We start from the raw sequence: 22091 nt of genomic DNA on the forward strand, positions 1-22091 counted from the left end.
TGTGTGTGTGTGTGTGAGAGAGAGAGAGAGAGACAGACAGACAGACAGAACCAAGTACTTTTAAGATACAGAACTCTTGCCTCTTACTTTTAAACTCCAGCAAACCAGCTGCCTCCAGTGTACCACCAGCATCAGGCCTGTACATCGTATATGGTGGGGTAAACACAGGGGGTCTCCTTAGCATTCACACGCATTAGCTCTTCTGTATCGTGTGATAGTCCAGGGCTGCCTATTCAATAAGGATCTGACTCTGAACTGAATGCTTCTCCATCTGGCCTTGAGTCACTCCTGTGCCAGCCCACTTGCTTCATTGGGGTTGTGCAGGTAAAACTGGGCTATTCACACCTTGCACCCTCCTCAAGTTTCTGAACATAAAACTAGATTCACTTTTGCCCTGGCTTACTTTTCCTGGGCCAGGCTGGGGCTGAAGCTGGCACTAACACACCCTCTTCTCTCTGCTCCCACTGGCAGGAAGTGCCCTGAAGGATATATGTGTATGAAAGCAGGAAGGAATCCGAACTATGGCTACACCAGCTATGATACTTTTAGCTGGGCTTTCCTTTCTCTCTTCCGCCTCATGACTCAGGACTATTGGGAGAATCTCTTCCAGCTGGTGAGCCCTTTCTTTCCTTTTATCTGGGTTTTCCCACTGGCAAAGGCAAGAGCTTGCATTCGATTGCACGTCCCCCTTCACGTGGCAGGGGTCCTTTGAATTAAAGGTCATTGTGTTTTTTTTTAATTTCCTCTTGTTTTGTGTGTGGTGATGGAGGGTCCAGCCCATCTGTGGGCTGGGAAATCTAAAACGTGCCTCTGGTCACTTGGTCACTCAGTGTAAAGCACGTGGGAGCTTGTTGCTTATTGATATTCATCTGAAAACATCTGGGCTGGAAGGGAGCACCCGGCTGAGTGCAATGGGGCATATTTTCCATGGAGCTGGGCCTGATGTAACCAGTCCACACGATACAGTTGACAACAGACATAATCACAATCCCCTAAATAAGTCCCTCCCAGGCACATTGGGAGCTGGAACTGCTGGCGCTGAAGGACTCACAGCTTGTGGGAATAGCAGGTCCTCTATCTTCTCTGTTGGGGCATCACTAGAGGGCAAGATCACACAGGTATACTCACGTTCTACTGAGCCTGCCAGTTTGTATCCATACCGAGAGTCTGAGACCTCCCAGGGCCAGGGGCATTTGGATGAGCCTGTTGTGATGATCAGAGTCTGCTGTCCAGATCCAGGTTCGGCTTCTCAGCCCCTCAGGAGCGTGAGGATCTGTGGTTTTCATTCACGGCAATCCCTCAGGCTCCTCTGCTGTAATTGTGGTGGAAGCACCATGCATGCCATCCCAGTGCGCACGCCGGAGGAGAGCCCTGTTGTGCTGACGCCTCTGGGGACTGTAGTATAACTCACAACCCACTGACACTCACCACAGCACGAGCAATGAGGGGAAGGCTAGCTGGGAGTAAGGCCCTCTCAGTTATGTGAGGAGAAGGTGACTCAAAGCCACGCCCATCACTGGGAAGAGGCACTAAGGTAGCCTAGCAATGAGAGAGTAAATAGACTAGTGGTCTGACCACCTGGGATGGAATGTGCCTCTTCTTTCCACAGACCCTCCGCGCCGCTGGGAAAACATACATGATCTTCTTTGTGGTGGTTATATTCCTTGGTTCCTTCTACCTCATCAACCTGATCCTGGCTGTTGTAGCAATGGCCTACGCCGAGCAGAACGATGCTACCATGCTGGAGGAGCAGCAGAGAGAGGCAGAGTTTCAGCAGCTCCTGGAGCAGCTGAAGAAGCATCAGGAGGAACAAGAGAAACTGGTCAGTCCTACGGCGGCCTGGCTGCCATGGGGATTGGGAGCACTAAGAATGTGGGGCTGGAGTCTAGGTCTGTACTGAAGCTGGGTGCGAGCTGCTCAGACCGGGTCAACAGGGCAGGGCTGGAACTAGTGCCAGAGTGGACACTGCATCTCGGGCTGCCAAGTGTAGGGGGTTGGGTGGGAAGGATCAAAGTAAGGGGGCACCGAGGGGAAGGGAAGATGAGGAAGGGGGGAGAGGGAGAAGCCCACTGGGCAGAAGAGCGAGGTCAGCCAGTGGCAGTGGTCGGGAGGGGTGGGATTACAGGGAATTAACAGCCAATGTCAGCCCAGAAAATGAGACAAAAGATCCAGGCTCCGGGGTCCTCCACTGAAGCTAAGGAGCCCCCCGCATGACAGAGGACGTGGTGCAAATGTGGATCAGAAGAAGCCTGGCAGTTCTGTGTGGCCATTCTCTGCCGGAGCTGGGAGGAGCTTGCGGGGCTGGGCTGAAGTCCCCAAGCCCTCATGCCTCCTTTCTCAAAGCAGCCAGTGCCAGGCAGACCTGAAGGAGGTAAATTAGGGATGTCCAGTCCCACCTTCTCCCACGTCCCCATTGGACCCACCCCTGGGCACCAGGCCCAGCAGCCTCAGGGTCCTGCCCACATCGTAAGTAGCAGCTGGGAAGGGCCTTCACAGCCTTCTGGCACTATCCTTCACTCCGCTCTGTAATGCAGCCTCTCGGGCTCCGATCCTGGGCTGTGGGGTTGCCAGTTTTGGTTGGATATGTTCCTGGAGGTTTCATCACATGACATAATCTTTCATTAAAGATTCATCTTTAATTTCTGGAGACTCCAGGACAATCCCGGAGGGTTGGCAACCTTACTGGCTGCACTGTGGCTGCTCTGCCCTGAGCAGCTTCTAAGCCCCCGCTCCCTGCAGCTGGCCATGGGTGTGTGGCCAGAGCAATAGGGGTGTGGCCGAGGCATCCCCACATCCTGGTCCTGTCGGGCATTGCAGCAGGTGCAAGTTAAGTGACCCTCAGGCAGGTCTATCTTACACTGAAGGAATGGTCCAGGACCTGGGGGCGGGGAGGTGGCTTAAGGCCACGTTTGCAACCCCTGTCCTCTGTTGTGTCAAGGGCTCCTTAGCTGCAGCTGAGGATCCTGCAGCCTGGATCTCTTGTCTCATTTGCTGTGTTGCTGTTGGCTGTTACTTCCCACCACCCCCTACCACTGCTACTGGCTCAGTTCACTCTTCTGCCCGGTGGGCCTCTCTCCCTCCCATCTTCCTCATCTTCCCTTCCCCTCGGTGACCCCATCCCTTCATCCACTCCCTCTCTTATTCCTCCAGGCGTTAACTATTAGCTGTGTTGCAGAAGCGCCTCAAGGCCCGGACTGAGCCAAGGGCCCCAATGTGCTGCCCAGTGCAGCAGTCTGGGAGCTGACCTTGTTCGTGAAGACAGAGGCAAAAAAAGCATTGAGTACATTAGCTTTTCCCACATCCTCAGTCACTAGGTTTGCCTCCCTCATTCAGTAAGGGGCCCACACTTTTCTTGACTTTCTTCTTGTTGCTAACATACCTGAAGAAACCCTTCTTGTTACTCTTAACATCTCTTGCTAGCTGCAACTCCAGGTGTGATTTGGCCTTTCTGATTTCATTCCTGCATGCCCGAGCAATATTTTTATACTCCTCCCTGGTCATTTGACCAATCTTCCACTTCTTGTAAGCTTCTTTTTTGTGTTTAAGATCAGCAAGGATTTCACTTTAAGCCAAGCTGGTCACCTGCCATATTTACTATTCTTTCTACACATCGGGATGGTTTGTTCCTGTAACCTCAATAAGGATTCTTTAAAATACAGCCAGCTCCCCTGGACTCCTTTCCCCCTCATTTTATTGTCCCAGGGGATCCTGCCCATCAGTTCCCGGAGGGAGTCAAAGTCTGCTTTTGTGAAGTCCATGGTCCGTATTCTGCTGCTCTCCTTTCTTCCTTGTGTCAGGATCCTGAACTCTACCATCTCATGGTCACTGCCTGCCAGGTTCCCATCCGCTTTTGCTTCCCCTACTAATTCTTCCCTGTTTGTGAGCAGCAGGTCAAGAAGAGCTCTGCCCCTAGTTGGTTCCTCCAGCACTTGCACCAGGAAATTGTCCCCTACACTTTCCAAAAACTTCTTGGATTGTCTGTGCACCACCGTATTGCTCTCCCAGCAGATATCAGGGTGATTAAAGTCTCTCATGAGAACCAGGGAATTGCGATCTAGCAACTTCCATTAGTTGCCAGAAGAAAGCCTCATCTATGTCATCCCCCTGGTCTGGTGGTCTCTAGCACACTCCCACCACGACATCACCCTTGTTGCTCACACTTCTAAACTTAATCCAGAGACTCTCAGGTTTTTCTGCAGTTTTATACCAGAGCTCTGAGCAGTCATACTGCTCTCTTACATACAATGCAACTCCCCCACCTTTTCTGCCCTGCCTGTCCTTCCTGAACAGTTTATATCCATCCATGACAGTACTCCAGTCATGTGAGTTATCCCACCAAGTCTCTGTTATTCCAATCACATCATAATTCCTTGACTGTGCCAGGACTTCCAGTTCTCCCTGCTTGTTTCCCAGGCTTCTTGTATTTGTGTATAGGCACTTGAGATAACTCGCTGATCATCCCGATTTCTCAGTATGAGGCAGGAGCCCTCCCGTCTTGCGCTCTCCTGCTCATGCTTCCTCCCGGTATCCCACTTCCCCACTTGCCTCAGGGCTTTGGTCTCCTTCCACCTCCCTAGGTAACCCATTCCAGTGCTTCATCACCTTCCTAGTGAAATAGTGTTTCCTAATATCCAACCTAGGCCTCCCCCACTGCAACTTGAGACCATTGCTTCTTGTTCTGTCATCTGCCACCACTGAGAACAGCCTAGCTCCATCCTCCTTGGAACCCCCCTTCAGGTAGTTGAAGGCTGCTATCAAATCCCCCCTCACTCTTCTCTTCTACAGACTAAATAACCCCAGTTCCCTTAACTTCTCCTCGTAAGTCATGTGTCCCAGCCCCCTAATCGTTTTCATTGTCCTCCGCTGGACTCTCTCCAGTTTGTCCATATCCCTTCTGTAGTGGGGGGACAAAAACTGGACACAATACTCCAGGTGTGGCCTCGCCAGTGCCAAATAGAGGGGAATAATCACTTCCCTTGATCTGCTGGCAATGCCACTACTTATACAGCCCAAAATGCCATTGGCCTTCTTGGCAACAAGGGCACACTGCTGACTCATATCCAGCTTCTCGTCCACTGTAATCCTCAGGTCCTTTTCTGCAGAACTGCTGCTTCGCCAGTCAGTCCCCAGCCCATAGCAGTGCATGGGATTCTTCCGTCCTAAGTGCAGGACTCTGCACTTGTCCTTGTTGAACCACATCAGATTTCTTTTGGCCCAATCCTCCAATTTGTCTAGGTCACTCTGCTTTGAGTTTGGTTTGCTTTGAGCTGAGAATGTGCTGAGAGGGGAGAACTGTTTGCCTACAGCGGTAGCTCTGAGGCCCCGAGGAGAAAAGACATGTCAGCAGTGGGAGAGGCTGCACCATTTCCCTTCCCCAAGGAGATAACTCTGGTAGCTGCTACCCATGTCCCTTCCCGTGTGGAGCTGACAGGCAGGCAGCATGGGCTGTGTCACTTCCAAGGCGCATCCTGACCCATTTTCATGAGGAAAGACTAAGCATTAAGCAAAGAGAAATGGGTCATCAAACCATTGCCTCAATCTCAGCAGAAAGAGTCCCTCCCCTCCCCCCTACCACACACACTGCGTCCCACTGAGGAAGCTCCCACCACACAAGTCTCTTGTTTCTTTGCAGTTACGAGACCGTAAATCAAGTGGCATCTCCCAGAGCAGCAGTGCATTGAACAAGAAGATGGGGGACTCTGCCCCAGCTGCAGCTGACAACCAAGGCAAATCCAAAGACTGCAACGGGCGAGTCATTGCCAGTGTCGTGCTGGAGCGCTCAGCGACAGTTGAGGAAGTATATACTTGTTATGTTTCGTCTCTCTGGTGCTGTCTGTGCATGGGACGCTGTATTCATCTCTGCACTGCTGCAGAGCCCAGCAGAGGGACCAAATAGGGAGAGTTTGGACTTGTCTGTCCTGGGGCTGCTGGGAGCCACAGTCCGAGGCCTTCTCCAACTTGTTCTGCTTGCTGCAATGGCTGTGATGGACTGTTACAGCCCAGCAGAACATCTGGGGCTAACACTCCAGCCATGCCCTGTCCTGTCCCCAGGCCCCTGCAATCTTGGCCAGGTCCCTCGGGCCAGAGGGGATTCCCTGAGTGGGGGAAGGGCCTGGCCTCAAGCTGCTTCTCATCCCTTTTTCCCCAGTGGAGCTGGAGAGGTTAGGGACGGTCTAGATAATCCTTAGTCCTGCCCTGAGTGCAGGGGACTGGGCTAGATGACCTCTCAAGGTCCCTTCCAGTCCGAGTCTCTGATTCTTTGAGAGTCTGCCTGGTGCCTGTGAATTTGCCCCAGTGACTCTCCTGCACCCACGGGATGAACTCTGCTCTTGGGCTCAGGAGAATGATTCCCATCGAGCTGATTTCAGCAGGAGCCCCGTCCACTTGTCACAGGTGAAATGAGAGCGTAACAGTTCACAGGAGAGGGAGGGGGGAAGAGGACCACACCTGACTCCCTTCCACTCACAGAGAATCCCGCTCTGATGCACATGGTGGAGAGGGGCGAGCCTCAGTGTAACTGGTGTCCCGGCCCCAGGAAGCCCGCCGGCCCCAGGTGTAATTCACAGGGCGGTGGGAACTACTTTAACCAACATTTTCTTACCCTCCCCGTGTCGGCTGCTTTTCCTGCTGCACCCTGTTTGCGGGCCCCTGAGTGTGTGAGTTCCATCTGCACTGCAGCTGGAGGTCTAGGTCCCAGCTCACATTCACAGACATGTGCCAGCTCTGATCAAACTAGTGTGCTAAAAATAGCAGAGTAGCTGCCGTGCTACAAGCAGTAGGTGGGCCTTGCCGCCCAAGTATGTGCCAAAGAATGCGGCGGCTACACGGCCGTGTTGAGTGCACTAGCGCGATCAAAGCGAGGGCCTGTCTGTCTGCCCACCCTGGGAATCACACTTCCAACTTCAGTGAAGACATACAACTCCCTTAGATTCTTCTGTGCCCCTTTGGGATGAGGAACCTGTTGGAAACAACCTTCCCTCCACAGTCTGCTTTGCAGATCTCAGCTCATGGGCCAGCTCCAATCACTTCCCTTTTATACGGCTTTCAGCCTAGGACATCCCTCAGGGGACTAATGACCTGCCTTTACTGCAGCCATAGAGTCATCTGATGGTTTAAGGAGCTTCCCACCGTAGCCCCAGACCCATCTGGTTGTTACCTGCCTAGTTCTTCCTTTTAGTACAGCCCAGGCTGTGCCATGAGGACCCATGTGATTATTATGCTGCCCTCACTCTAAATGCGTTTAACGGACTCCTGTGACCCATGTTCTCATATTATGACCTGCTCTCCTTTTTGTAGCCAAGTCCTGTGGATAAGCAAGACAAGTCGGATCCTGATCACCTGCTAGCGGGCGGCCAAAACGGGCCTGGTCTCCAGCAGAGGGCAGATAGCGCAGTCAGCATGATCTCTAACACCATGGAAGGTAGATTCCTGCCCTGATAAAGAAGGGGCTGCGCTGGGTACTGTTCAACACGAAAATGCCAAGCCGAGGACACGCTCCCATGTGCAGCAGAGAGCTCTGTATGGATTGACTGTAGCGCTGACAATCAGTGTCAAATCCATAAAGGCTCTGAGAAGCAAAAAGGATTTTCAGGACAAATGTCGCTTAATATAAACCAGAGAATAGGAACATAGGATTGGAAGGGACCTGTCGGGTCACTAAGTGCGGGCCCTCACTATTGCACGCAACCTGTCATATCATTCTGCTCATAAACTTAGCAAACTCCATCTTAACACTAGTGAGGTTGGCTCCCCCCACTGTGCCCACTGGGGGGCTGTGCCAGAACCTTCCTCCTTGGATGGTTAGAAACCTTCTTCTAATTTCTAGCCTAAATTTATTCCCAGCCAGTTTTCTCCCCTTTAGTTCTTGTGCCAACGTTTCCCCCCTCACCCCCCACAAGGTTCGCTATCAACACAATTCAGTGCTACCCCAACTCCAATCTAGCTATGCTATGCTGTTCCCCTCTTCCCCATCCTTTGTCTGCTGCTTGTCTTAGATTGTAAGACTGTTTAGTATAGGTCCAGTCCCCTCTAGTGCCTGGTCCGCGAAGTAGCTGCTCAAGGAGTAGCTCCTAGGTGACAGTGTTGCATGCTCTCCACATGAAAAGCGTGCTTTCAATCCCTGCTGATAACCTGTGAACAGTGTTTGTTGCCCAAGGCCTTTGAGGCAGAAGTTGTGTATTTTGGTGGCTGTGGCCAGGGCTCTTCAGGTTGTGGGCACACTGCAGGATTCCAAAGAGATGATAAAATGAGCAAAGCAAGATTGCAAACTGTCATGATATCACTTCAAACCCCAGATTCATCTCTTAGCTCCTGGTCGCCTGGTTCCATGGCTGGGCCCACATGGGACATTTTTCTTAACTCAAGTAGGATGTCCCCTAGACTCCTTGGCAACGATTTGCGTTATGGACCCAGCCAGAGATGCTGTTCAGTCTTTGTATCAAGTGGGGCCAGGAGTGATTCTGTGACTTCCCAAATAAAAACACACTCTATTCATTTACTGATTTGTCCTCCTGGCTATAACATGTCTCTTTGATGCCAGCCCTTATCCAATCCCATCTGTGAACACAAATATGAAAGCTGCAAGCTGATCCAGCATAGGGACTGTCAGCTCGGGCATTCCAGCTGACCCCAGCTGCACTGGGGGCAGGCCCCATTAAGATAGCCAAGATCTGAAGAGCAGGAAAGGTTTGATAGACCAGGAATAGTTTATTCATTGTCTCCTTGACCTTTCTAGTCCTCTTTGATTTAGTGGATCAGCTGCATCTCCCCTGGATCTGTTCCATCAGAGATGCAGCTGTTCAACAATAATTGGGGCTGGGATATACAAAGAGACCCAAGGGAGTTAGGCACTCAGTTGCAGTGGCTGTCTCAGATTGTAAGCCCATTAGGGCAGGGACCACCTGTTTGTTCAGCACATTGCACAATAGGCTTCAGGGCCAGGAGTGGAGCTCCTAGTTGCTACGGTAATACAACTAAATATATAAATAACCATTTCAGTGGGATTCAGGTACCAAACTCTCGGCTAATTTGAAAGCCCCAGCTTAGATCAGCTGCATTTTTGAATATCAGCCCAGCCAAGCCGGTTTCCCACACTTTTCTCCACCAAGTTGCTTTGCTGTGCTGCAGTGAGAAATGTCACGTCCTGGACAGGAGCAGACCGGCATCTGCCGGTGGGTTTGCATACAGCCTAATGAACACATTCTTGAGGACGAAGGCAATGCCTGTGTCCCGCAGATGCCTGTGTTCCTGTTACACCTTCGTGACACCTACCGCATCTGTGTGTCCCAAACGGTCCTTTACACAACCATAATAAAGAGTTTGGCACCCTTTTGCACCCACTCTATGCTTAGCGGCCCAATGCACTGGTCTTGTTGCCAGCGCTAGGCTGGATCAAGCCTCCTCAGCCAAGCTCCTGTCTGTTGACTTAGCATGTGACTCTTCTCCGGAGGCACAAGGGCGATGACATGGGGTCTTTGTCTCTTGTTTTCAGAGCTAGAGGAAGCTCGCCAGAAGTGTCCACCCTGGTGGTATAAATTCGCCCAGACATTCCTGGTCTGGGACTGCTGCCCCCTCTGGCTGAAGCTGAAGGCGTTTATACGGCTGATTGTGATGGACCCGTTTGTCGACCTGGGGATCACAATCTGCATTGTGCTCAACACGCTGTTCATGGCCATGGAGCACTACCCAATGACCGAAGAGTTTGAGAACGTGCTGAGTGTGGGCAACCTGGTAGGAAATTGCCTGGCTTTGATTTTTCCATTGATCACCCTTTACAGCTCTGCTCCAGAGCTCAGTGAGGGACCTATGAGCAGTGACCACAGGCGTGTGAACAACCCCCTGCCGTACTGCAGGGACGGTGCTGAGCAGGGTTGGATCGCAGCATGACTGCATCAACTCAAGGAAAGCTACCACGAGGGGCAGAAGGGAGCCAGAGGACCAGGAGCCGCCCCCGTTTCTCCTGCTGGAGCTTCCCTGGAGAAGCTCACGTGGCCTGACACCTCCTTGTCAGCCCTGAGGCATGTGCAGCCTGGGGGGATCACAGCCCCACAGATGGGTCCCAGCCCACTGTAGGGATCCTGGTCAGAAAGAGCACTGTCAGGGTGGGCAATTCCAAGTGAAGACCCCAGACAGCCAGGCTGTCAATCAAGGCACAGCCCCGAGGACAGGTCCTGCCAGCCTGTTCTCTGCCCTGGCAAATCCTGGGATGTCAGACCCCGGCCTCACTTGTTACCCAGCTCATGTGGCTGTGCAGGTGGGATTTTCCAAGGAGTCAAAAGGAGATAGGCACCCAAATCCCACTGGAATCTGTGAAGTAAGCATCTAACTCCTGTTGGCTCCCTGGAAAACCCTAGCCTAAGGAGACTCCGTATTTGTCTCCTAGCTGTGATCTCCTCCCCAGCAAAGCCAGAGTCTCAGCAGAAGCAGCTTCTGTTTCCATGTTGCGAGGTGTCCCCATGGCCCAGGGTGGCAAAATGATGATTTCATTCCCTTGTGTCTTCTGAATTGCGTATTTTCTCCTCACTGGGCTGCACAGGGCCATTTGAACTCTTGCATCTGGACACGGGACCCTCTTAGCTGTCAGCAGAAGCAGGAGACTCCAAGGGCACCTTGCTGGGTGTGGGGGGGGGGCCCTGCTGAGGGGCAAATGTTAACTTTCCTGTAGCTCTTTAGAGACCATGGGAACGTGCCACACAATTACCATCCCACCTGTGAATTTCACTGGGGCATGGCCCCAGTCCCCACCAAATTGCTAACTCCTCTTGGCTCCCCTGAACACCCCAGGTTAAAATGTTTCCATATAGCAGAGGATGCATGTGTCACCCACCCATGTTCTCACATACTCCTTAAGAGGCCAGTGAAGGCCCATCATTTTAAAGGGGGCTACTGATCCTGGTGGCCCTGCAGCCCACTCATGAGGGTGTGGTACCGGTGTCCCTTTGCGCCTGATCTGCAGAGCAGGTCAGTCTGTTACAGCCCTTTGTTTGTCTTGGCAAACCCAGACAAAGTGGGGACCTCAAGAGCTGTCCCAGCTGACGCTAAAGAGCTGGGATGTAGCAGACTCATTTCCTCTGTGGATCGGGCACAGATGGGGAACTGTCAGGCATATGCACCACCATTTCTGGGAGCCCACCTTGAACTCAGAGTGATGCTCAAGTGTGATGCTCGGAGGTGCTGAGTGCCTGCAGCCCCACAAATGCCCTGGGGTCTGCATGTGCACCACTCTTTGGAGAATCAGGTTCTAGGCAGCCAGATTGGAGGCCACTTTTGGAAATGCTGCAGCCTCAATAAACAGCCTGGAAGCTGGACCCTGGCTCTCTGGGCATGGCGCAGCACACCACAGCTCCCAGCTCATGCAGGGCTCAAGAGACCAGCCCCGGAAATCGATTCAAAACTGAGGGGCAGGGTGGCGAGAACAGCGTCCAAATGTGACTGTAAGGGCAGACTCCCTGGGAACTTCCAGCTCCAGGCAGAAGGAGGGGAAGGGAGCACCAGGCAGGAGGAGGAAGAACGAGTGGTGAGATAGGAGGCTGGTGTTGGAGAGAGGGAAGCAGGAGCAGGTGGAGTGGAGATGGAAGAAGACCGAGCTGTGCTGGCTGAGAAGGTTGTGAGGTTGATGCCGAAGGCGAGAGAGGGCCAGGTGCCTGAGAGAATGGGGCACAGCTGAGTGGCACAGCCAGGGGGCTGAAGGAAACATCATCTGGGGTTGAGAGTGAGGAAGAGACCCTCCCAAAACAGCAAAGCAATGAGGAGCCAGCGCGGTGTGAGTGTGACACTGGGTCTGGCTACACGGCATTTGGGGCAGGCGGGCAGGACAGGCAGACAGGCCCAGCTAGATCAGGTGAAGCTGCAGCAGCTCTGGCTGTACGAGCCCAGCCCAGACCCTGGGCAGCTGGCCCACGCTAAGGCCTGCACTGCCGTGGCTTCACTGCTGTTGGGCTACGCATGCTGCAGTCACACACACCCCGTTGCAAGGTAGCCATGTCCTGTACGTGTGTCACTGCAAAGCATGCATTAGCCCCCCTCCCTGCCCAGTGGCTTTCAGCGTGAGCAGAACGGGGCTGCGTTAGGTGCTACATGGCAGAGGCAAGCACCCAGCAATTCTTGTTGTCACCTTGCCGTAAGATGGGGGGAAGCCAAAGGGAACTGGGGTGAATATCTACCTGTTTCCCTTTGTGTGCACAACCCTTGCCATCTCTCCCCCCAGAGCAGACTGTGCAGTCCAGGCACTCTCTCTCCCTGGCTCTCCCTCCATGCAGGGGACCCAGTATTTCATGACTTCACTCCAATTCCCTTTGCATTTGAACATAAAGCATGCCCCTTCCCTCCCATGGCTAGGCTAGTCTCCCTCTCAGAGCCTCTGCGCATAGCTACTGAACGGACATGGAGCGGGGGCCAGCGGCCCTAGGCAGAATGACGCTAGTCACATACCGGCTTTGTATCTGATTTCATTCAGGAAATACAAGGGGATTAATAGACTATTGGGTTTAGCACAGTCTATCCACAAAATCAGCTCTGGCTTTTCCTTTAGTCTATTTACAATCCTCCTGTAGAATTTAAATCCACGAGGACAGTGGGGGTCGGGGGGAGGCAGAGAGCCCTGCCAGTGCCTTCCCCAGGCAGGGCTGAGCATGCAGAGAGAGTGAGCATGCTCCCCAATGGCCTAAGCATCCATATTGCTTCTGCCAAGCACCCACCCGGCCTTGCCCCTGCCTTCCACCTCAGGCAGGTCAGTCGTGCCATGGGAGCCCAGCGATTCAGACCATTCTCCCAAGGATAAGGCCTCAGCACATTTGCAAACCGCTTGCCCGCAGCAGCAGAGAAAGTTGCGACCCTGCTACAGACCAAAGCAGGGTCAGACAAGAAGCCTGCCAGGGACCCTAGCTGCCCCCCACTCTCTCCCCTCCCATCCTGCTCTCCCCAGCCCAGACCTTATGGAACTCCAGTGAAGGCTGGTCCATGGATTCCGAGGTGGGGGAGCATGGCATGAAGCCAGCTCTCCCACCCGCTGGTGGATTGCCCACGGGAGTTACATACAGCATGTGCCTAGACTCTAGGCACAGACGTGACTTTGTGGGTCATGACTGTAAGTTGGAGAGTTGGAATAAAACCTCTTCCTGCTGTAGACACTTGGGATGAGGAGGAGCAGCTCCCGACATGGGGCGGAAACCAGGTACTGAGCATGAGCAGAAAGGCTAGCTATCCCACTAGCCCTTCAGAGACGGGTTCGCCAATTTAAACCTATCAGAGATAGCTTCTCCCTGAGACCCAGCCTCATGCAGCTGGATTCTCAGAGCTCAGTTACCAAAATCAGTGGCCAGCTTTGCCAGAGCTCAGCACACTGGGGCACGGAACTCTTTTGAAAGAGGCCTGGCCCATGGTGACGATAATGTTTGCCACTATTTGAGTGCCAAACTCAGTCAGAACTGTAAGGGAAAGTGTTTGTCTCCTGCTCAGAAAGCGGCTGAATGGATTCCACAAGACCCACTCTCCCACCCCTTCCCAGCAAACTCCCTTTTGGACTGAGCCCAGGCAGAATCTCTGAAGAAAACCTTGTGGGGGAGAGAGGAAAGGGAGTTAGAATGAAGAGACCTTCTCATTGGGCTTGCATGATCATCTTGTCTGACCTCCTGCCTAGCACAGACCAGAGGATTTCACCCAGGGATTCCTGCACCTGGCCCAGTCCCCTGTGGCTGGACGAGACAATATGATTAGAATCAGTCTGGCCAGTGAGGAGATGAAGCCCAGCAGGAGTCAAATACAAATGGAAACTAAAGTCAGCAAAACGAGCATTGCTGAGCTGAACACGTGTCATGTTTGTAACCTACCATCAGCCCAGCTCTGCACACCCAGAACTTGGGGCCATGAAATGCAAACACTTGGAGTAGGTGGCTAATTGTCACATAACTGCTACTGTGCTGCGGTAATGCGATAATGCAGAGCATCGTTATTGTCCCAATAAGACAGTAATGTGTAAAAGCCAGATCACCTTACCCAGCAGCCAACCTCAGGGGGAGTGACAGAGGCAAAGCGCTGGAAGGGACCCCTGGGTTTCCTCCTGAGTTGAAAGTAACTTGAGGGTGCTACTTGGTCAACTGGATTTTATTTTGTTGTGACAGCACCCCCCCATGCCAAGTATTTCTGAAGGCGATTGGTGGCAAAAGCATTCACATGGGGCTCACAAACAATCTTTCCCCCGTTCCCAGTCAGCCTAGAGCTGCCGCATAGCAACCTTCGTTCAGGGTCTCCTGGAGCCTGCTGCACTCCCACACGACTTCCAGCAAAAGAACTCCAGGGCACTCAGTCTCTCTGGGCTTCCAGGAAGAGAATTCCAAGACTCTGCGTCTCCTGAGGCTCCTGGACTATCTGCTTTAGTTTCATGTTTCCTGTGCCGTTTTGTCGTCTGGTGCTGTCATGCCTGGTGCGTGACACCTCATGATCTGCCGTTTAGGGCATGTCTACCCTGCACTCGGGTGTGGTGCACGGCGTGTAGACATATCTGAGCTAGCTTTGTCTGAGTGACACGAGCAGTGCAGTTGCAGCAGCATGAACTGTGGCTCTACCAGGGTGCTGGGTGAGCAGGGGTAGCCCATGCACCCTCCATGCTGCCACAGCTTCACTGCTATTCTCACCTGCGGTAGCTTTCATCTAGTTAGAGAACATACCAATGGCCACACTGGCTCAGACCAATGGTCCATCTAGCCCAGTATCCTGTCTGCCGCCAGGAGGCAGAGGCAGATGCTTCAGAGGGAGTGAACAGAACAGGGCAATTACAAGTGATCCATCTGCTGTCATGCACGCCCAGCGTCTGGCAGTCAGAGGTTAGGGACCCCAGAGCATGGGGTTGCATCCCTGCCCATCCTGGCTAACAGCCATTGATGGGCCTATCCTCCATGAGCTTACCTAGCTCTTTTTTGAACTCAGTTACACTTTGAGCCTTCACAACAGCCCCTGGCAAAGCTAGATCAAAGCTGGCTTGTGTATGTCCATGCATGCTGCAGTCGCACCTCCCAACGGCAGTGCAGACAGACTCTCACCAAACTTGCAGCTCTTTAAGCCCCTTTTTGCCCTCCCAGCTCTGGGCTGCTCTGGAAGCGACCAGCCCCCAGTGTAACTCACCCCGGAGGTCTGCTGTAAGTTACCTCTGCCCTGCCTGGGCTGCCTCTGAGGAGCTCTGCCATTGCTCAGAATCCCCACAGCGCTGTGTGCTCTGGCCCTGCCACTGGCCCGCCCCCACTGCCAGGGACCGATGGCAGTCTTAGCCAGTGTCCGCGTGGGGGGAACTGTTCCCAGGCTGGCCAAGGGCCAAGGGGCTGTCGCAGGACGGAGCCTCCCCTGCGCTGTTTCTATGCCCTCAGACCTGCCAGAACGTAACCCTGCTTTCCTGCCCATGTGTGAGGGCGAGCCTATGGCGAGCCCTGTGATCTCTATCGTAACTGGGAACAGGGTGGGCGAGGGCTGGCCCAGTCCTGCCTTGTCCAGCACACCCCAAAACCAGCCCGGAGGCCATGCAGGAGATGGCCATGAGCCCGCACTGTCACACAGAGTCGGGGGAGCTGCAGCAGTGCCTGTAGTGTTGACCGTACACCCTGACAGGAAAGGCACTGAATGTCCATGTGATGGGTGGTCAGTGCTGGGGGCCAGGGCGCATGGCATTATGGTCCCAAGCCAGTAACTTTGGATCAGGCCCTCTGGTGCTGTGGCATGAACTCAGTCGGCTGCCCACTGCTGCTTTCTATGCCCGGGGGGGCTCTGGTGCTAAATCCCCCTTGGGCCCATCCCCTCCCTCGCGGGACTGTGACGCGCTGATTGTGTGATGAGCACTAACGGGGTCTGTTTTCAAAGGTCTTCACTGGGATCTTCACCGCGGAGATGGTGCTAAAGCTCATAGCCCTGGATCCCTACGATTACTTCCAGCAGGGGTGGAACATATTTGACAGCATCATTGTCACCCTGAGCTTGGTGGAGCTGGGCCTGGCCAATGTGCAGGGGCTCTCTGTGCTCCGATCCTTCCGCCTGGTAGGTTGCCCTGTGGCTCTGCTGTGCTGAGGGGCTTCATGGCAAGTGCCATACCCAGAGAAGGGTCATTTCTAACTCCCGGGTGGTGACGGTCACTGAATCACGTTGGGTTCAAAGATCAGGCTGATGCAGCCCGGGTTGAATGTTCCGCATGTCCGGGGGAGCTGTTAGCATGGCAGATGCGAGGAAGGCATGTCTGTACTGTCCATTTTAGATGAAATGGCAACAGCAGCTCCCCTAGTCTTACTGGGGCAGTAGCTAAACTCACAGGGACATCCGCATTCCCTCTGAGCTAATATAGGAACAGCCAGGCTGGATCAGAGCCAAGGTCAGTCCAGCCCAATGTCCTGTCTCTGTCAGAGGCCAGCACCAGAAGCTATAGAGAAAGATGCAGGAAACCGTGCAGAAGGTAGTTAGCTATCTGCCCCATGACAGTTTCCTCCTAACCCGCAATGGTTTCAGGTTGGGTTAGCCGTGGAAGCTAGAAGTTTCATACCCCTTCCAAAACACTTATGTTCCTAGTATTTACTACTATCACTCTGGATACTATCTGAATGCTGTCACTCAGAATCCTGCATCCTCTTAATGTCAGTGATATCTTGTGGCAATGAGTTCCACAGGCCAATCGAGGTTTCTGTTTCCACCTCCTTGCAGCTGAGAGTTTTCAAGCTTGCCAAGTCCTGGCCGACCCTCAACATGCTGATAAAGATCATTGGCAACTCTGTGGGCGCTCTGGGAAACCTCACCCTGGTACTGGCCATCATCGTCTTCATCTTTGCCGTGGTGGGCATGCAGCTGTTTGGGAAGAGCTATAAGGAGTACGTGTGCAAGATCTCTCTGGACTGCACGCTGCCCCGCTGGCACATGTACGACTTCTTCCACGCCTTCCTCATCATCTTCCGCATCCTGTGCGGGGAGTGGATCGAGACCATGTGGGACTGCATGGAGGTGGCCGGCCAGCCCATGTGCCTCATTGTCTTCTTGATGGTCATGGTCATCGGGAACCTCGTGGTGAGTCGCTGGCTCGTGGTAGCATCAGTTGATAAAATGGGACCAAAGGGGGAGCAATGGATACTGGGTTAGATGGACCTTTGGTCTGACCTACTATGGCTGTTCTTATGTTCCTATGGTCTTATCTGAAATCCATGTAGGGAAGACACCTGAGCCATCACACACTCACTTTCGGCTCCTCGCCCTCTAGCTGCCCAGCCATCAGTTAGTATTGCTATTAGGATAAACATATCCAAGGCGCCATCCCTACAGGATCTGTGCCCCATTACAGAAGTACATCAGTCCTGCATTATTTATCTTACAGTAGCCCATACGGGCACCAGCTGAGGTTTAGGCCCTATTGTGCTAGGTGCTGTACAAACGCAGAGCAAGAGACAGTCCCTGCTTTGAAGAGTTTACAAACCAAACAAAGAGAGGGAAAGCTAAGGCACAGGGAGACATGACTTGCCAACGTCCCACAGAAAGAACCAGGAATAGAACTTAGGCCTCCATCCCATGCCCACCCCACTGGACCACATCACCCAACTCCTGCCCTGTGCTCCAAGCTCTTTATGTCTAGCAGCACTTGACTGGAGCCATGTTGCAGTGTTGGCTTGTGGGTGAAGGGGCATGGCAATCTCAAGACTGGATGCTTTTCTAGAAGATCTGCTCTAGGAATGTATTCTGGGGCAATCCCCTGGCCTAGGCTATACAGGGTGATCACAGCAGTCCCTTCTGGCCTTGGAATCTAAGGCAGGAGTTTGGGGCATCATCCCCTGGGAGCTGTTTGGGGCATCATACCCTGGCTCAGCTGTTCAGGACCAGCAGTGGATTCCACAGTCCAAGGAATGCCCTGCCTCCCACCTCCTCCGGGTTGCCCCGGGCTCTGTTGATCTCCTTGTCCATGCTGAACAGAGCTTCAGGGGCGGCACACGGGGAGAGGCTGTGTCTCAGAGCACCTGGATTCAGTCCACATACAGATAGGCAAAAGCGCTGGAAGGGGCCTGGCAGCTTGCTGGCACCCCCCATCCAACAGCTGGGTGCACGACAGCTAGGACTGGGGAGTTGTCTAGTCTGTTTTCGTTGGGGGGGATGGTGGACTTTGGGGTAAGGGTGGCTGGACGTGGACTCTGGGGCAGAAAAGAACATCCCATGAGCAGCTCTTCCCTCCCCGCTTCACCCTCCAGGTGAATTTCCAGGCCTTCCTGCCCCTTTTTGAGACCCCTTGTGATGAGGCAGATGAGTGTGCATCCCCGTGTCTATTTCCACCGAGCCCTTTGCCCTGGGTGGTCTCTTTCTGCCTATCTTCACCAAGCTGGGCCTTCCCAGACCATCCCTGTTCTGGTAGGGCACTGAGGTTCCTGGTTCCATCCAACCTGGATGTTTCATTTTGGCCATTTCCCAGCCTCTCCTCTAGCAAAAGCAATGGAGGCTCCATCTGCTCTAAACGCTCTCTCAAGCTGCTGGGCACGTCATATGGCAGGCGGGTGCTGTGCCTGAAAGCTAGGCCTGGATTGTATCCTCTTGGTGTAGCTCACTTCATCAGTTTCCTGCCACTGCAGCGGCCTTCAGCATTGGCTCACCTCAGTCCCTTCTATTCTCTGACTAGGGCACACACTAGCTTAGTCTCCAGTGGACTGTGATACTTTGGTTTAATTTTGGTTGCTGGGTTCAGAATGCAGGTGCTGGGCGGTGTCACTGGCCTGTGATGTATAGGAGGTCAGACTGGATAATCTGGTGGTCCCTTGTGGCCGTAAACTCTGTGATATCCCTGTGACCCAAGGTGCTTAGGGTAGCCCACACTGGAAATGCCAAGGCCAAGGCAGGCTGCAAAAAAGGAGAGCTCATTCCCCCAAAACTGGTGGTTAACACTGTAGTTAAATTCACCAACCAGTCACAGGCAGTGCCCCTGATCCCCCACACTGGTTATCAAAGAATCACACAGCCCCCTTTATTACATTCAAGTCTCTGGCTCGCAATCAGCAAATTGGTTTGGATCTTACCCAAACTACCACGCTGCCCGCCAAGCCTTTAGTATCTAAAACTAAAGGTTTTATTATAAAAGAAAAGAATGAGAAGAGAGTTGTTAAATAGTCAAGCAATCAGATACATACATATGACTTCAGAGTCCACATATCAGGTTCTTAGCAGCATTGGTGAGTTTGCTGGCTTGTAAAGTCCCTCTGGAACATATCCACAGCTTGGATAGGTCTGTCAGTCCTTCATTCAAAGCTTCAGTTTGCAGAGAAGTTACTCCAGAGCTGAGAAGCAGGACTGAAGATGAAATGGAGGTGATGCAGCTGCCTTTTTATATCCTTTGCAAATTGTCATGTGGCTTGTGCATCCTTTGTCCCAAACACAAGCTCACAGCACATGGCATGGAAGAGCACATGCAGTCCCATGTCATGGGCATGTCCTGCTACTCATAGGCATAGCCCCTGGCTTTTCTCAATGGGTTCATTGTACAGCTGATTTCCCCTGATAGGCTATCAAACAGGCTGGATACTGCTGATGCCAATCTGTCTGTGGGTGCGACCCAGCTGCTCAGCACAAGTTTGAGATATCAATATACCACACATATTTATAACTCATGGTACAAAGATGATACGTGCATATAGGATCATAGAATCATAGAAGATTAGAGTTGGAAGAGGCCTCAGGAGGTCCTCTAGTCCAACCCCCTGCTCAAAGCAGGACCAACCCCAACTAAATCATCCCAGGCAGGGCTTTCTTAAGCTGGGCCTTAAAAACCTCTAAGGATGGAGATTCCACCACCTTTCTGTGGAACCCATTCCAGTGCTTCAGCACCCTCACAGGGAAAGAGTTTTTCCTAATATCCAACCTAAACCTCCCCAACTTCAACTTGAGACCATTGCTTCTTGTTCTGTCATTTGCCACCACTGAGAATAGCCGAGCTCCATTCTCTTTGGAACCCCCCTTCAGGTAGTTGAAGGCTGCTATCAAATCCCCCCTCACTCTTCTCTTCTGCAGACTAAATAAGCCCAATTCCCTTAGCCTCACCTTGTAAGTCATGTGCCCCAGCCCCGTAATAATTTTCGTTGCCCTCCACTGGACTCTCTCCAGTTCGTCCACATCTTTTCTGTAGTGGGGGGCCCAAAACTGGATGCAGTACTCCAGATGTGGCCTCACAGTGCCAAACAGAGGAAAATAATCACTTCCCTCGATCTGCTAGCAATGCTCCTATTAATGCAGCCCAGTATGCAGTTAGCCTTCTTGGCAACAAGGGCACACTGTTGACTCATATCCAGCTTCTCATCCACTGTAATCCCCAGGACCTTTTCTGCAGGACTGCCACTTAGCCAGTCGGTCCCTAGTCTGTAGCAGTGCATGGGATTGATTCTTCCATCCTAAGTGCAGGACTCTGCACTTGTCCTTGTTGAACCTCATCAGATTTTTTTTGGCCCAATCCTCCAATTTGTCTAGGTCACTGTAGACCCTATCCCTACCTTCAGCATATCTACTTCTCCCCCCCCCCCCAGTTTAGTGTCATCTGGGAACTTGCTGAGGGTGCAATCTGTCCTATCATCCAGATCATTAATGAAGATCTTGAACAAAACCAGCCCCAGGACCAACTCCTGGGGAACTCCACTTCATACTGGCTGCCAACTAGACATCGAGCCATTGATCACTACCGACTGAGCTTGACAATCTAGCCAGCTTTCTATCCATCTTATAGTCCATTCATCCAATCCATACTTTTTTAACTTGCTGGCAAGAATACTGTGGGAGACCGTGTCAAAAGCTTTTCTAAAGTCAAGATATATCATGTCCACAATTTTCCCCATATCCACAGAGACAGTTATCTCATCATAGAAGGCAATCAGGTTAGTCAGGCATGACTTGCCCTTGGTGAATCCATGTTGACTGTTCCTGATCACCTTCCTCTCCTCCAAGTGCTTCAAAATGGATTCCTTGACGACCTGCTCCATGATTTTTCCAGGGACTGAGGTGAGGCTGACTGGCCTGTAGTTCCCAGGATTCTCCTTCTTCCCTTTTTTAATGATGGGCACTACATTTGCTTTTTTTCAATCGTCCAGGACTTCCCCCGATCGCTACAAGTTTTCAACGCTAGTGGCCAATGACTCTGCAATCACATCCGCCAACTCCTTTAGCACTCTCAGATGCAGCACATTCGGCTCCATGGACTTGTGCTCGTCCAGCTTTTCTAAATAGTCCTGAACCACTTCTTTCTCCATAGAGGGCTGGTCACCTCCTCCCCATGCTGTGCTGCCCAGTGCAGCAGTCTGGGAGCTGCCCTTGTCTGTGAAGACCAAGGCAAAAAAAGCATTGAGTACTTCAGCTTTTTCCACATCATCTGTCAGTAGGTTGCCTCCCCCATTCAGTAAGGGTCCCACACTTTCCCTGACCACCTTCTTGTTGCTAACATACCTGTAGAAACCCTTCTTGTTACCCTTCACATCCCTTGCTAGCTGCAACTCCAGTTGTGCTTTGGCCTTCCTGATTTCACTCCTGCATGCTTGAGCAATATTTTTATACTCCTCCCTAGTCATCTGTCCAAGTTTCCACTTCTTGTAAGCTTCCTTTTTCTGTTTAAGCTCACAGAAGATTTCACTGTTAAGCCAAGATGGTTGCCTTTCATATTTGCTATTCTTTCTGCACATCAGGATGGTTTGTTCCTGTGCCCTCAATAAGGCTTCTTTAAAATACAGCCAGCAATCCTGGACTCCTTGCCCCGTCATTTTATTCTCCCAGGGGATCCTGCCCATCAGTTACCTGAGGGAGTCAAAGTCTGCTTTTCTGAAGTCCAGGGTCTATATTCTGCTGCTCTCCTTTCTTCCTTTTGTCAGGATCCTGAACTCGACCATCTCATGATCGCTGCTGCCCAGGTTGCCACCCACTTCTACTTCCCCTACCAATTCTTCCCTGTTTGTGAGCAGCAGGTCAAGAGGAGCATGGCCCCTAGTTGTATCCTCCAGCACTCGCACCAGGAAGTCATCCCCAACACTCTCCAAAAGCTTCGGGGCATTGCTGTATTGCTCTCCCAGCAGATGTCAGTGTGATTGAAGTCCCGCATGAGAACCAGGGCCTGTGGTCTGGAAACT

General features: G+C 52.4%; 1 protein-coding gene across 1 annotated transcript in view; it reads left to right on the plus strand.

Moving 5' to 3' along the window:
* SCN4A (sodium voltage-gated channel alpha subunit 4) overlaps window positions 1–22091 on the plus strand; it is a 114754-nt gene that overhangs the window by 32776 nt on the left and 59887 nt on the right. The window contains exons 8-14 of the mRNA XM_007069042.3: window positions 472–613; window positions 1610–1822; window positions 5633–5797; window positions 7297–7420; window positions 9491–9729; window positions 15844–16017; window positions 16672–17028. Of these exons, the coding sequence (XP_007069104.2) occupies window positions 472–613; window positions 1610–1822; window positions 5633–5797; window positions 7297–7420; window positions 9491–9729; window positions 15844–16017; window positions 16672–17028 (1414 nt within the window). The remainder of the gene's footprint in view (window positions 1–471; window positions 614–1609; window positions 1823–5632; window positions 5798–7296; window positions 7421–9490; window positions 9730–15843; window positions 16018–16671; window positions 17029–22091) is intronic.

The sequence above is a fragment of the Chelonia mydas genome, chromosome 27 (assembly GCF_015237465.2).
Source record: "Chelonia mydas isolate rCheMyd1 chromosome 27, rCheMyd1.pri.v2, whole genome shotgun sequence".
Taxonomy (NCBI): domain Eukaryota; kingdom Metazoa; phylum Chordata; order Testudines; family Cheloniidae; genus Chelonia; species Chelonia mydas.